The sequence below is a fragment of the Gadus macrocephalus genome, chromosome 13 (assembly GCF_031168955.1).
Source record: "Gadus macrocephalus chromosome 13, ASM3116895v1".
Taxonomy (NCBI): Eukaryota; Metazoa; Chordata; class Actinopteri; order Gadiformes; family Gadidae; genus Gadus; species Gadus macrocephalus.
This window is the reverse complement of record NC_082394.1, coordinates 9,023,049-9,039,691: the sequence shown is the minus strand read 5'-3', so window position 1 is coordinate 9,039,691 and position 16,643 is coordinate 9,023,049. Positions and strand designations below refer to the sequence as shown.

Below are 16,643 nucleotides of genomic sequence, written 5' to 3'. Positions count from 1 at the left end.
GAACACTATCACTACACTAGCGTTGCCCATCAGTTTTATCCATCCGATATCCTCGAACCCATAACTACCCTAATGTCCCCATCTGTTTCATCACCTGCTAGGGTAGTTATAGGGTTTATAACTACCCTAGCGTCCTTCATCTGTCTGAGACCGCAATGTCCTCATAAACCCTATCACTACCACATCGTCCTTAATTTATCTTAAGACAACAATGTCCTCATAAACACTATAATTACCCTAGTGTATCTGTCTTAGACACCAATGTCCCCATAAAACCTATAACTACCGTAGTGTCCACCATCTGTCTTAGACACCAATGTCCTCCTAAACCCTATCACCACCATGGTGCTCATCTGTCTTAGACACCAATGTCCTCATAAACCCTATCACTACTACAGCGTCCTTCAACTGTCTCAGACACCAATGTCCTCATTAACCCTATAATTACCCTAGTGTATCTGTCTTAGACACCAATGTCCCCATAAAACCTATAACTACCGTAGTGTCCACCATCTGTCTGAGACACCCATGTCCTCATAAACCCTATCACTACTACAGCTTCCTTTATCTGTCTTAGACACCAATGTCCTCATAAACCCTATACCTACCCTAGTGTCCATCTGTCTTAGCCACCAGTGTCCTCATAAACCCTATAACGGCCCTAGTGTACTTCATCTGTCTTAAACACCACTGTCCTCATAAACTCTATAACTACCGTAGTGTCCTTCATCTGTCTTAGACACCACTGTCCGCATAAACCCTATCACTACAATACCACAGCGTCCTTCATCTGTCTTAAACATCACTGTCCTCATAAATGCTATATTTACCCTTGTGTTCCTCATCTATTGCATCCGATCCCCCCGAAATCATACATCTACGTGTTCCCAATATGGCCTATGTCTTCGTCACCTAAAGTCTGACTTGTAAGAAACTTATACTAGGAGTGTATAAAATATCTGTCCTCTGGTCAGCATGAGTTCAATGTCGCAAATTGACATCGTGGTAGGAACATGATCTGTAGTGTGGTTATAGCTTTGATCTAGTCAAGAGAGTGTAATTCAGTAGTTGCTATAATCTCCTATTAAGGAACAGTTTGATAAGAATAATAGCATTCTGCACTGTATTCTTAAAAAAATAAAAGCCCTTAAAATAATCATTGTGTATCTTCTCAAATAAACCCCCTACAAAATGTTTCCAGTGTGCGTGCATAACAAGTGTGTTATGCGTGAAGCTTATTAGAAATACATCCCACGGTTATTTTTGTATTTTTAAGATGAATGGAGGAAGTAAATTGTCCCTGTAACCCCAAAGCCTCCCATCTCTGTTTACATTAGGAGCCCATTACCCGAGACACAAAGGGCTGCCTACGCATCGCTTCCCCATGGAGATCCTCTCTCACAACAAAGCCATCGCCTCCGGCACTGCAGAGGACTCTGGGAATGTTCCACCACATCGTTGTCAATTTAATGCAATTACTCAATTCTGTTGTGATGCAGCGGTGAACGTAAACATAAACTTTACACTAAAACACAATAGCATATCCCAGTATACAGCAGACCACAAAGCAGCGCGGCACACCCCTCTGAAGTCTGCAGTCAGCGGCTGATCTGTGGATTAGCCATGAATCAAGTTGCAAAAAAGGTTAAAAATAACTCGGGTTGAACAGTAAGCTTCTTGTTTGAGGACAGGGCACGTTGGTGCCTGTGGCTGCTTTCACAAGTGATCCAGCTTCAGTGAAACTGTGGCAGAGCTGCGATGTTGGAGGCCAGAGCCTGGCTGTGTTTGAATTGACTCTCTTGTTCCCTCGCTCCCTAATCCCCAATATAAATAACACTTTATAGTACACTATTATAGGGATAATTTGGACAGCAATTATGCAGTGGAAATCGTATTGGTGTGACGTGTTTTGGTCGACCAAACAAGCCGACAAGTGTTAGATCTCTCCCCATGACAGCTACAGCATAAAAAACAAAACGTGTGCGCTGACCATCTCTGTTGGAGGATTTAGATGAAACTAGAAAAAATAATGATCATGAGATATTTAGCAAAAATAAGTGTCAGTTACGTAACCCGTTGCATTAAACTACTCTCACAGTGCATTTTGGGTAGAACGTAATGATATATTTGGCGAACCAGATTTCTGAACAGTTTAATCCCGACAGCAAGCGTGACCATGTTAGAGAGAGCTGCGAGGATATGAGCTGTAGCAGGGCTGGAAACTCATTATACTCAGCCCATTCTACTGAAGTTCATGGACAGGACTTACTGAGGAAGCATTTACTGATTGTCCTGAGGACAGACTCTTCCCTAGCTTGTCTTAATGTGTTACAGTGAGTTATGGAAAGGTATGCTAACTATTGTAAGAGTGGGCCAATTTGTGTGACTGTGTGTGTGTGTGTGTGTGTGTGTTTCTTCTGCACATAAAGGCTTTCTGTGCACGTTTACATTGTTCCTTTGTTTTGTGTAAAGGTCAAGTCATCTCTCTCATTCACTCTCCCTCTCTCACACCCCTCTCCTCCTCTCTCTCTTTCTCTTTATCTCTGTCCTCCCTTTTTATCTTCTTCTCCCACTCCCCCTTCTCTGTCTCTCAACAACGGATTTGAGATCAAATTAACAAATATACTCAAATGCAGATACAAATTGCAGCACACTACAAATATACAACTCGTTCACCTCAAACTAAAAACAGATACACTCATTAAACCAATGCTGGGTGAGAAGTCAGACTAACAAAGAAATACACACACAGACAAACAATGTAAAATAAAACCATTTTATTATGTTAATTTTTCCTCATAATTTCATCTTGAACCTATTATTGAATTCTTCTTAAAAGAGAAGTATCGCAGTACACTCTTTGAATCTTTAAAAAACCACCAAAATGACACCCAAAACAACAACACCGACACACTTTGTTTTCCCCTCCTGTGGCCACGCGCATGTGCTTCCGTTCCTTCTCAGCGGAAGAGTAATATCATAGAAAAATACTATTTTACATAGAATAGAACTTTACACATGTGAAAAAATACACCATATCAGCACACATGGTAGGTTTCTGAGCCCAATCCGGAACCCAACCCCTGATGACCTTCAGCCTACCCTCTCTGACCCCAACGATCTCCAGGGGACCCCCAGGGAACCTCAATGCACCTCTCTGTTACAATAGGCTGCCAAGCAGTTTGAGAGAGAAATGACTGAAGTCAATTTGACATGGTCAACAAACAAACTCACATCCCCTTAGATCTCTAGTGTAAATGTCCCTTTCCATTTCGAATGTCGGCCTTTACCTCAACCATTTTTCTTCCTCTGTGCTGTATACATATACAAACACCACCATTTGAAATGGCTATATATATATATATATATATATATATAGTAAAGGGCTTTAAGCGAGCAGTGATTGGCTGCAATCGCTTGTTTCTCTCGCCAATCACAATGCATCTTTTGAAATCCTCCAACCAGTGAAAAGCCTTTGTCCACTGTCTCCTGTCCGGATTGGGCTGTTATACTGACCTTGACTGGATAATGCATAGGGTATGGATGGCCAAATATATACACACACACACACACACACACACACACACACACACACACACACACACACACACACACACTGACACACGCACTCATGCACCCACACACCCCCCCCACACACACACAGACCCCTGCATGCACACACACACACATAATTGAAAAAGGCTTTTTTTATATCAGTATTTCAACTTTTGTATGATTCTTTAAATGTTTGTCTTTTCGTCGACATATTTTGTAGAAAACACTCAAACATGAAACAGGAAAGTACAACGGTTAATAAACAGTGTGCTTTTTTGTAAGTGCTTCAGGTGAAATAAGCATTGTATGTTCTCCATGTCAATAAATTCATCGACTTTTGAATAATAATGCATTTTTATTGAATAATGAATGCATTACTATTGAATATTGTTCATTCAGGCATATGTCTAGCCAGACAGAACAAAGTCACTGTTGTAGATCTAGAATACATAGAAGAGAGGGGGCAAAAGAGGAGGAATGTGCGATGAATGTACACACTGTCTTTCTTTCTTTGTCACACACATATGCACTCACTTACTATGTGTGTGCGTGTCTCTCTCTCGCTCACGCTCAGGCCTCACTCACACATGGCCTATCACTCTTTCCCACAGACACACACAAACACTCTCTTTCTTTCATGAACTATCTTTATGAACCCCATCACCCACAGACACAGACACACACACAAACACACGCACAGATACACACACACACACACAGACACTCACACACACACACACACACACACACACACACACACACACACACACACACACACACACACACACACACACACACACACACACACACACACACACACACACACAGACAGACACACACACACTCAGGGAGTGGTTGGACTCTGATTGTCTTATGTAACAAGATGACTGAACAGGGGAAGAGAGCGAGAAAGAGAGAGAGAGAGACAAGATAAAAAGTGATAGGGGGAGAGAGAGAGAGAGAGAGAGAGAGAGAGAGAGAGAGAGAGAGAGAGAGAGAGAGAGAGAGAGAGAGAGAGGGACTGAGCAAAAGAGAGAAAGAGAAAATGAGAGAGAAAGATACACTGAAAACCAAACAGAGGATATGCTTCTTCTCGATGAAACACTCAACAAACACACACACAGTTGTTCTCACCTCATATTCGTTCTGTATCACTGCATAGCCCTCATAGCCCAGATACATAGCAAACACACACACACACACATACACATAGACACACACACACACACACACACACACACACACACACACACACACACACACACACACACACACACACACACACACACACACACACGCACAGTATGTTTATATATTATAGAATGTGCGTGATAGTATGTGTGTTTGTGTATGTGTTTATAAGTATACGTCTGTGTGTGTGTCTGTGTTTGTATGTGTTTGTCTGTGCATATGTTCACGTGTATGTGTGAGAGAGCTACTGTGCATGTTTATGTGTGGGGGGGGGCAGGGAGGAGGGGGGGATACAGAAAATGTTTGTGTGGGGGGGGGGGGGGGGGGGGGGGAGTATAAGTGAGTGTGTGTGTGTGTGTGTGTGTGTGTGTGTGTGTGTGTGTGTGTGTGTGTGTGTGTGTGTGTGTGTGTGTGTGTGTGTGTGTGTGTGTGTGTGTGTTCCTGTAAAATAAGTGTGTTCATGACTGTGTCTCTGGTCTCCTATGCTCATGGGGACAGCCCCTTGTAGGGATGTTGTTGGGACCTCCATGGTGACATTTACACCAACTCAACACTGGACACCTCTGAAGAAATACATGCTATTACAACCAGTGGTTCTGATTGGTCCAAAATTAGAACCAATCAGACCATTTATAATTATAACCAGTTATAATTACCTGATTGTGACTCCATGCTCAACCTGCATCACAGAGAACTCAAAAAATTAAATTAATTATGGTTTGATTTACAAAAACATTGAGGATAGCAATTGGATAGTCCCTTCTATGCTTTTACCGAAATCGTTCAGTGTGCGGTAACAGCTGAAACTCAAACATCAGCGTTCTTTTGTCTTTGTAGCGTAGGCATGAGCCTCAATGTCGTACGCTCTGAGAAGATGTTTCAAATCCTGGGCACTGATCGGTCACCGAAGAACAAAAAAACTAAAACATCTGTTCTGGGTTCTAGACAGTGTCTGCGTGAAGACAAACGGCAACAAAAACGTCATCCGAGACGAAGACTTCACAAACCAGGGATTTCGTGCATTACTACGACAGAGAGAGTTCTAGAGCTAGTGGTCGGATGACTCCTTGTAAGAAAAATACAAGGCTGGAAGAGAAGAGTGAGGTTAGTTTTTTTTTTTTCACATGGATTCTTCTGGGGAAGCGGTCCAAGGCGCAGCAGCAAAAACAGATCAAATTCCTTGCTACATCTCCGACCTGGACAGTTGCCTTGGACATGTCCGTCACAAAGTGCTTTGAGCCTCGAAGTTCTTAACGTCTCCTCGAATAAGTCCAACTAAAATCAGCCAACCGTAGTCACAGGGAGTCCTGTTAAAATTAGGTGACCATGTTCGAAAGTAAGGCAGTTGGCTGAAACATCACAGAGATTGTTGCACTCTGCTGGAGAAAAATTCACAGATCTGGTGGACCAGAGAGAAGACCTCAATGTGCTGTAGATCTCTTAGCAATCGGTGAATGTGCCTTCCTATTTGAAATTGATCAGTTTTCTTTTTGCATTGACTGCATTATGTTCACTATGTGATTTGTGCCGTGTCAGGGAATTTGTATTGAAATGTGGCACATTGGTGGGATGCTCGGTAACACAACAGGATTGTGCGTTGTGAATTGAGCTAGTTGTGTGTGTGTGTGTGTGTGTGTGTGTGTGTGTGTGTGTGTGTGTGTGTGTGTGTGTGTGTGTGTGTGTGTGTGTGTGTGTGTGTGTGTGTGTGTGTGTGTGTGTGTGTGCGTGCGTGCGTGCGTGCGTGCGTGCGTGCGTGCGTGTGCGCGCGTGTGTGTGTGTTCACGCTACAGGTCTAGCTGGTGGTCCATGGTGTTATTATTGTCCTCCAGGGGGTTCCGGCTGACCACCAGCTCCAGACGGTCTCCAGCCTCAGTGATGAGGGGCACGGCCAGGCAGCAGTCAAAGTCCCTGGTCCGCACGTGGTTCACCTGAGGACCAGACCACAGCCCTGATCACAAGCATGATCCACACCAACATGAGGACCAGACCACAGCCCTGATCACAAGCATGATCCACACCAACATGAGGACCAGACCACAGCCCTGATCACAAGCATGATCCACACCAACATGAGGACCAGACCACAGCCCTGATCACAAGCTTGATCCGCACCGACATAAGAACTCAGTTTGACTAGAAAGGCCTTGTCATAATTGAACTCCAAATAAGAAGAAAATGTAAAAATGTAATGTTACTCATGTCTGATAATATGAGTACAAATCTGGATCCAATCTGAATCGCAGTAGGAATGACGTTTGTGTGACTGCGTGCAACAATGATCGGAATCCTTCCTTGCTATTGATAGAACAACAATAGATTGGTCAATCATATGAGATGATACAGAGAGACAGATGAAAGGGAGAAAGAGAGAGAGAGAGAGAGAGAGAGAGAGAGAGAGAGAGAGAGAGAGAGAGAGAGAGAGAGAGAGAGAGAAAGAGAGACAGAGAGAGTGCATTACAGCCTTCCGATATTGAGTAACAAGAGAAGAAGCAGTAGTTCATAGGAGTCATGCTCCCCGCCCGCACGAGATCTTTAATGTCTGAATAAAAAGCCTCCGTGATTCATCTTAATGCTCATGAGTGCGTCAGCAAGAACCCGGCATCAGGTAGATATAGAGTGTGTTGTTCTGAGCGCCCTCCTATACTGACCTGTAGGATCCGGTCGTAGGGCCTGAGGCCGGAGCGGTCAGCCGGCCCGTCGTTCCGGATCATGTTGACGTAAACCCCCTTCTCCAGGAAGCCGTCAGACACGCTGAAGCCAAAGTCATCGCTCTCCGGGTCCTTCATCACCGTCACCTGTAGGGTTCAGCAGAGTGGGGGTCAGGCTGGGTTAGGGAAGGTTCAGTTAAGCCTAGTTTGATAAGAGCTAGTTGAGATAAGCCTGATTTAGTTAGAGCTAGTCTTGTAAAGGTTTAGTTAATCCTAGTTTGATAAGAGCTAGTTTAGTTCAGCCTGATCGAGTTAGATCTAGTCTAGTAAAGGTCTAGTTAAGCCAAGGTGGATAAGAGCTAGTAGAGTTTAGCCTGATCCAATTAGGTCTATTCTAGTAAAGGTTTAGCCAAGCCTAGTTTGATAAGAGCTAGTTAAGTTCAGCCTGATCTGATTAGGTCTAGTCTAGTAAAGGTTTAGTGTTGTCTGGTTAGATCTAGTATAGTGTCGTAAAGTCTTATTAAATCTGGTCCAATCTAGTTACGTTTAGTCGAGTTTACTATAGTTAAGCCTGTCTATAATCTAGTTTGTCAGTATTCTAGTTTTGTTAAATAGGTAATGTGTAGACTAGTTGATTCTAGTCGGCTAAAGCAAGTCTAGTCTAGTCAGTAATGGTGAAGTTGATTCAAACATAGTTTGGTTTGATTTGTGTTTGTAGCTTGGAGTCTGTGCTGTTTGAATGGCTTTTGTTTATTTTGGATAAGGTTTGTTAGGCAAAGTTCCAGCATGACATGTCTAAACCAAAGAAAATCCAACCTTTAGAACCTTGGCCCTTGCAGGCTGCCACAGGTCTATGAGTATGTGTGTATGTGAAGCAATGGAAGAATAGAAAGCTGTAACCCTCTGACACAACACTGCCAGGGTGTTAATATCATGTTGTTCATAGAAAATTCGTAGAATGACTCTCGGAAGAACACTGTCGTGTGTTCCACAAGTTAACCTATACGTCACTTCCCCATTAGCTCCTGCTCTCCAGATACACTGGAAAGAACAAGTGATCCTTTATTAAATGTGAAACCTTCCCACTGTACAATTCAACCAGGCTACGTGACGCTTTTGCTTTTCCGGTCCGGATGCCATAAAGTCATGTGACATTATTATTGGAGGTCTAAATCCATCAGCCATTCCAATTGGAACTGTGTCTTCACCAAAGATGATGTCACATTAGTGATTTAGATGATTGGAACAGAACACGTTGCTGGTGTTTGTTGTCTTCCTTGTTGAACACGGCGAAGGGAAAAGTGTCATTATACGTGCTTCACCGATTTATTTGACTATACTTCATGTTAGATTATCTTATTTTGTGTGTACTATATGCTATTTTAAGATTATTTTTGTTGCCTACCAGGTGGCTAGATGTGATGACTAGTGGTCACTTGGTTAGCCATAATAAGATCTCCAACAATGACCTGTACATGAAATCGAGCATCACCAAGCAGATTACGCACAGACACCTGAGATGGCTAGGACACCACCAGGCAAAAGAAAACCAGGGATGCCAAAAACCAACTGGCGCAGAAATGTGTCAAAAGAGCTGGAACAGATGAACCTGTCATGGGTAGAGGCCAAACATGCTGCCAGGGAGTTTTTAAGCCTTATGTCCCATAGGGGACGAAGAGGAGTCGTAGTAGTAGTAGTCAGCCATCCGGCAAGCCACTTCACATTACCTTGTGTAGCTCCAGGGGGTTTGGAGAAAGGATCTCCTGCATCTCCTCTTTAATCCGGCGTGACTCCCACGTCCTCTCTGACACCCTGAGGGAGGCCTTGGATTTGGAATCCTGGTGCAGGTGAGGGGAACGGGCATCTTGGTGCAGGTGGGCCTCCTGGAGCAGGTGGTGCCCCTGGTGCAGGTGGGCCTCTTGGTGCAGATGGGCCTCCTGGCGCAGATTGGCCTCCTGGCGCAGGTGGGCCTCCTGGTGCAGCTGTGCCTCTAGAAGGAAGAGTTCTTGTTTTCAAAATAATCAGAGACAGTTATCTTCGAAAACTCATTTCTGAAACAGGGCTCTGTAATCCACCGGTATTGCAGGGATATACAGTATTTCTGAAACACACATCAACGTTATGAATTACGTTGCCTGTATTGCTAAAATCGGTATATATTTCAGATTAAATTCTGCTTCCATAGTGTCCCAGAATATGTACTGCATCATATCATACAGAAATCCAGTACTACGTACTGGATTTCTGTATGAACATTATGAGACAGATGCACATGCATCTGTCTCACGTAGTACTGTCTCACGTAGTACTGGGAATCCAGTACTGCGTACTGGATTTCAGAACATGACCACAAATAAATATATTACAATACAATAGGAATACAACTATAATAGCAATGGCAATTAACGTAGCAGTCTTCTGACTTCCTGTACCTTTGTGTAGCAGGGCCTCCTGGTGCAGCTGGTGCTCATGGTGGAGGTGGGCCTCCTCGTGGAGGTGAGCTCCCTGATGCAGCAGGGAGTTCCTGCTCAGGGGGCTGATTCGGCCGAGGCTCAGTAGGGGGTCTTGGCCGGCTTTTGGGACTCCGTCCACACCCAGACTGATGGCCGAGCCAGTCATGATGGACGCCTACACACAGGAACACATGAATTAAAATACACTGTCTAGCCCCTACCTATGACTTAAGGACCTGTCTTTGTACTGTATAGCCCCTACCTGCTCCTTAATGACCTGTCTCTGTGTACTAACCTCTACCTGTGTGTGTACTGTCTAACCCCTACCTTTCTGTGAACTGTCTAACCCCTCACTCTCTGTACTGTCCTAAACCCTACCTGTCCGTGTACTGTCTAACCCCTACCTGTCTGTGTACTGTCTAACCCCTACCTGTCTGTGTACTGTCTAACCCTTACCTGTCTGTGTACGGTCCCCTACCTGTCTGTGTACGGTCCCCTACCTGTCTGTGAACTGTCTAACCCCTACCTGTCTCTGTACTGTCTAACCCCTACCTGTCTGTGTACGGTCCCCTACCTGTCTGTGAACTGTCGAACCCCTACCTGTCTCTGTACTGTCTAACCCCTACCTGTCTGTGTACGGTCCGCTACCTGTCTGTGAATCTGTCTAACCCCTGCCTGTCTCTGTACTGTCTAACCCCTACATGTCTGTGTACGGTCCCCTACCTGTCTGTGAACTGTCTAACCCCTACCTGTCTCTGTACTGTCTAACCCCTACCTGTCTGTGTACTGTCTAACCCCTACCTGTCTGTGTACGGTGTCCTACCTGTCCAACCCCTACCTGTCTGTGTGCTGTCTAACCCCTACCTGTCTGTGTACTGTCTAACCCCTACCTGTCTGTGTAAGGTCTCCTACCTCTATCTCTCGGAGGAGTTCTGATTGGCCGCAGGTCTCCAGGTCCTCCAGAGCCTGACACCAGAAACTGTCCTCTGGGTCCAGAAGAACACCGTCTGGCTGCTGGCTGTTGTAGCTGGACACACACAGACACACACACACACACACACACACACACACACACACACACACACACACACACACACACACACACACACACACACACACACACACACACACACACACACACACACACACACACACACACCATCACACACAGCACACAGATACACATTCATAATTTATGGCATTTTTGCATACTCTTCATTAAAAATGAATGAAACTAATATAGACTAAACACACACACACTCACAGAAATACAACCCCCTCTCCCCCAATTTCTCTTTCTCTCTCTTTCTCCTACCCTGGTCCCTTGTCCCAATCGTCCTCGCTGAATCCTCCGTCGCTGAAGGGGTAGTTCTTCCTGCGGCCAGCAGGGGGCGGGCTGCCGGGCTGTCTGGCGCAGCGCCACTCATGAGGGTGCAGAGCAAGACCTGCCGCCTGCTGGCTGTATGTACCTGCAGCGTGGGAATGCTCATTAATGTCTCGAACCGGTGAACCCAAAGGGCCCTATCTTGCATCCGGCACAATTGACTTTCTCACTGGCGCATGTGTCGTTGCTAGTTTGCAACTGGCGCAGAGCGTTCTTTTCCCTCCTGCGCCACGCGTCGGTAAATTAGGGAATGATCTTGCGCCCCAAGGGGCGGTTCGGCGAGAGGAGGAGGCCTATTCTGGCGCAAACGTTCCCTGGTGCTATTTTGCAGTTTCAGAAACCACTTGCACCACAATCCAGGAAATACCTGGTTTAAAGTCAGTGGCGCGTTGTTCAGACGCTATTTTAAGGGCGCATGCATAATGTTGCTTGTGCACCTCGCGCATACACTTTGCTTCTCTCATCTACCTAGCCACACATTTTTGGTAAATTATTTGGGAAAGAACAGCTGATACAGCGGTGATAAGTTGTACTTTAAATCAATGCATCTGCAAACAGCGTACAGCAAACACATATTTTCTTGACACAGACATCGTGTACATGCCCATAACTTTTAGGATTGATGAGTATTTGATTGTGAGCAAACATTGTTTTACCGCGAGTGAGTGTTAAAAAGAATGAATGAACGCGGGCGCGCGTGTGTGCGTCCATCTGTTTAAACACACTCAAACTAAACACGTAACGCATAATACAGTCCATGGCAATGTATATTAACGGGGGGGGACATGCATATTAGGAACACAAGTCGATAACGATAATGCATACAATACTGATAAGAAACGATGTGTATAATGTATTGCGTATATCATTAAATAGAACTACAGTTACTGCATATCATATGTGTGTTAAGTTGTGGAAGAAAACCTTATTCCATGTGTGAATCAGGCCATATTATTTTGCAATAAACTGAGCCATTTGAAGTTTAAAATGCATGTGCATCCGTCTCATCGGAGACTGCAGACGCGCTGTCAAAATATCAACTCGTCAGATTCAAATGCACTCATGGCTCTTAAAGGGGATGGGAGCTGGCACTCTCATCGGTTTATTGTACGTTACGCCCAAACCACACCTAGGGGTAATTAAGCTACCTCAGACCAATCCTTTTTAGATTTGCGCACAAAGCTACTTGCACTTGGCGCTTATCTTGCGTTTTAGACCGTTAAAATAGGGCCCAAAATATTGTTTTCTTTTGTTTGAACCATGTTAAGATGTCTTTTATGATCTTTAAGATAGTAGTCTGTGCCATTTTGTCACTGTGTCTAAAATACTAGGATAATTTTTTTGTTTTTAAATGCTGCTCTGCTTCGATCTTTTTGTGACATTGAAACGTGCCTTTTCCGTTGCACTTTGACCTCTCGACGGCACAGCACCATCAAGAGGTTACGCTGAGGCTCCGTTTGGGCAGTGGGTGAACTTATTGGACAGTTACCGTGCGTTCACACCAGAAGCGAATGCACAGCGTGAGTACATATAAAGTCATGCTGAATCACTTGCGTGAGAAAAGTTTGCGTTTTGCGTGAGCAACTTCGCCTCGAGTAACGGGAGTAGAATAATTGGGTGTTAATCGCACCTCTATACTACAAAGTTGTGTGGCACATTTAATCCTAAGACATTGCTCCATATAGCGCTCATAATCAAAAATGCATGCTACTAATCTTCAATAAAGTATTCTAAAGTTGAAGTGGGTCATAACCACGGGTGAAAGCATGTCAACTTCCGAGAACTCTTGCCGCATTTCTTCTCCTAAATCTCAGTGTTTCGAATTGGGGTTCTATTACACTTTAATGACAATGCTTGGGTGACCTTTGACCTTTACGTGTGTGTCCTACCCTGGCTGCCGTAGCCAGCGTCCAGCCCGGAGCCGTCCCAGGACTCCAGGGCGGAGTCCACACTGGGGATGGTGGTGGAGTAGAGCTCTGACAGCTGATTGGTCTGCTGGCTGTCTGTCAAATCGTCCTCAGGGTCACTGAGGTCGTTCTCCATGGACTCTTCCCCCTCCTCCCCCTCCTCCCCCTTCCTCTCCTCTCCGTCTGGGAAACGTAGGGAGCGTGTTCATATTTATAGATCCTACATCTACGTGGAATCATTGAGCAGAAGCTTTTACCTGATGCAACTCACCGGCAAGGCAGATTCAAAGAGTTAAAAAGGACTGTACAGTCGATATCAGAGTAGCTCTTAGGCGGAAAGATGCTTGTACGGAGAATAACTTTTATTCTGTCAAATCAATCATACAAAAGTACCTAAATCCAATTGGGATGAGTCTTCTGTTGTCTACATATATACGTATATATATACATATGTACTTTTGTTGGATTGTTGTGACTAAATAAAAGTATATATATATATATATATATATATTCCTACAAGAATCAGTAAGGAGCACCTGTTCTGGATCTAGGTCAAATATGGATGTGAATGTGAGTGTTGTGAACTCACTGTCCAGCTGTTTCTTGATCTTCAGGGTGACCGTCTCCCCGGCCATCTGCAGCAGGTGGATGGCCTCGCTCAGCGGCTTCCCCTTCAGACTCACACTGTTGATGGCCAGGATACGATCTCCCACATGGATAGCTCCCGTCCTGCACACACACACACACACACACACGCACGCACGCACGCACGCACAAACATACATACACACATGTAATGAAACATACCACAGTTATCCATTCACTTGTGTGAATCACATATAATACCACCATTGTGTTTGTGTGTGTCTGAGTGTGTGTGTGGGCGTCCATGCATGTATAGGCAGGGGCTTGCTCGGCACATGGTGTAAGGAACATCCTGTACTTTGTTTTGATGCCTTTGTTGGACTGGTTGCTAGGTTCATGCTAACCAGCAGAACACCAGCGTCATCTTCAAGGGCGACAGGCCCAATGCTTCTCTGGGAAGATGCTAACCAGGTTAAAAACCACAGCAGAGTCAACCCGGTTTGCAGCCAACCCTAGACTAACTAAACGAAAGGTCTAGTTTGGGTGCTATGTAAACCCCTTTGTTTTGTTGAACAAATGCGTTGAGGACCTTGCCAACTGGGTTAAAGTTTACTCGTAATCTTATCATCAATCACACTCACTTCCCCCCGACACGCACACACACACACACACAACTGCATAACTGTCATGCACACCACAGACATGCACGCACTTATACACCTACATGCCCAGGCACACACGCACACATGCACACACACGCACACACACCTGCATAACTGCCATGCACACCACAGACATGCACGCACTTATACACCTACATGCCCAGGCACACACGCACACATGCACACACACGCACACACACCTGCATAACTGCCATGCACACCACAGACATGCACGCACACTTACGCTACTGCTTTCCCAGTCAAACACGCACACGCATAAACGCACACACGTACACACACACACACACACACACACACACACACACACACACACACACACACACACACACACACACACACACACACACCCAATGGGCCAAACACAGACACATACACTACAGCATGCATGTACTTGATTAAAAATGTACTGGTGACACTGCTGATAGCAACAACATTTGGCACTGTGGTCTGTGAGTCAATGTTTGTGTGAGCATTTTGTGTGTCCTTGTAATTTTCCTATAACAGTTGTCCCAAGCTCTCTCTCTCTCTCTCTCTCTCTCTCTCTCTCTCTCTCTCTCTCTCTCTCTCTCTCTCTCTCTCTCTCTCTCTCTCTCTCTCTCTCTCTCTCTCTCTCTCTCTCTCTCTCTCTCTCTCTCTCTCTCTCACCCTATCCCACTCTCTCTCTCCTCTCTCTCTAATCCAGTAATGGACTGACATTGGATTAAACTGTGTTATAAAATGTATCTACATGCAGAAAAACTTAGAATCTGTGGGCAAGTGTTATCACTTGAATGAGCAGATGTACAAGCAGTTGTTAGCATTATGCATTGCATTGTTTTGTTAGTATTCCTAAGCAGTTATTCTATTTAAAGAGAAACATTAAATTCAACTATCACACTTAATGTGTCCAATGTTAACAAACGTGGATTATGAGTAGTTTTCATACTCTCTATTTGAATTTGATATATTTTCAGGTGTGTAATTAATATACTTTGAGGCGAGTATCAGACATGTTTGGAGGCATGTATTTGATAAATACATTTGTCCCCCTAATCAGGCCAAAGTAATGAAGCCGCCGTCGCCCTAGATATTAGAGTGGGGATAATCCTAATGCTGTGCTTGGGCTCAGTGTAAAGCCTCATCACATGGCTTATATCCCTCCACCATGTGTGGAAAGCCAGGTGGAGGGAGACCTGCAATAGCACAGTGGCTAGATGCTCTATTAATAGAGTACTGGTGTTTGGTTCGACTGAACGTGCCTGTTAAAACTTTCAACTAACTTGTCATGGTTGTAACTTGGCCTTTGTATAGCTGAGCAGACTGTTAGCATAATGCCCATGTTACATCTCTTCTGATATGCTGAGCTGGCTCTTAGCATAATGCTAAAGTTGTATCTCTTCTTGTTGGTTATTGACAACTGGCTTGAGACGACTGCTCCCTTGCTTCTAATTAGAGCAAACATGCTTGATGCTGTTCTTGCGACACTTGTGATCGGTCAAACAGGCGTGATACTTATGTGGCAGCACCTGGGGTTGGTCAAACAACAGGCCCGCCATTTTTGTTAGAACACCTGGGATTGGTGAAACATTCATGCTATTTCTGGAACAATATGCTCCTTGCCACTATTTGCGATAGGCGAGGCCTGACCTTTAGAGCAGCTGCAATGTTACGGATCTTGCACACTGCTCCATAAAACACCAACACCCAACTAAGGAATGTTGGCCGAACAATACAACATTAACCGATGCCAACTCAACATATTCACTAAGAAAGCTTTGCCCCTTTACTGAACAGATAGGTTAATGTTGGGGCTGTGGGGTCTGTGGACTGTGTGTAGTGAGGAATGGAGGACGAAGAGTGGGAGCAGCGAGGATGAAGAGAGCATGAAGGGCAGCTGATGAGAGGACGAAGATTAGTTGAAGAGAGCTTGAAGAGCGGATGAAGAGTGGATGAAGAGAGGATGAGGAGAGGAGGAAGAGCGGATGAAGAGAGGATGAAGAGAGGCTGAAGAGAGGATGAAGAGAGGATGAAGAGCGGATGAAGTGAGGATGAAGAGCGGATGAAGAGCGGCTGAAGAGAGGATGAAGAGCGGATGAAGAGAGGATGAGGAGAGGAGGAAGAGAGGATGAAGAGAGGATGAAGAGCGGATGAAGTGAGGATGAAGAGCGGATGAAGAGCGGCTGAAGAGAGGATGAAGAGCGGATGAAGAGAGGATGAGGAGAGGAGGAAGAGAGGATGAAGAGCGGATGAATAGAGGA

At 44.9% G+C, this 16,643-nt stretch overlaps 1 protein-coding gene across 1 annotated transcript in view; it reads right to left on the bottom strand.

Annotated features, from left to right (window-relative positions):
* Window positions 1-2,762: 2,762 nt before the first annotated feature.
* Window positions 2,763-16,643, bottom strand: part of LOC132470443 (glutamate receptor-interacting protein 2-like) — a 39,135-nt gene continuing 25,254 nt past the window's right edge. The window contains exons 17-24 of the mRNA XM_060069075.1: window positions 13,728-13,867; window positions 13,121-13,321; window positions 11,163-11,316; window positions 10,760-10,874; window positions 9,827-10,022; window positions 9,122-9,384; window positions 7,395-7,541; window positions 2,763-6,674 (exon numbers count right to left, since the gene is read on the bottom strand). Of these exons, the coding sequence (XP_059925058.1) occupies window positions 6,531-6,674; window positions 7,395-7,541; window positions 9,122-9,384; window positions 9,827-10,022; window positions 10,760-10,874; window positions 11,163-11,316; window positions 13,121-13,321; window positions 13,728-13,867 (1,360 nt within the window). The 3' untranslated portion in view covers window positions 2,763-6,530. The remainder of the gene's footprint in view (window positions 6,675-7,394; window positions 7,542-9,121; window positions 9,385-9,826; window positions 10,023-10,759; window positions 10,875-11,162; window positions 11,317-13,120; window positions 13,322-13,727; window positions 13,868-16,643) is intronic.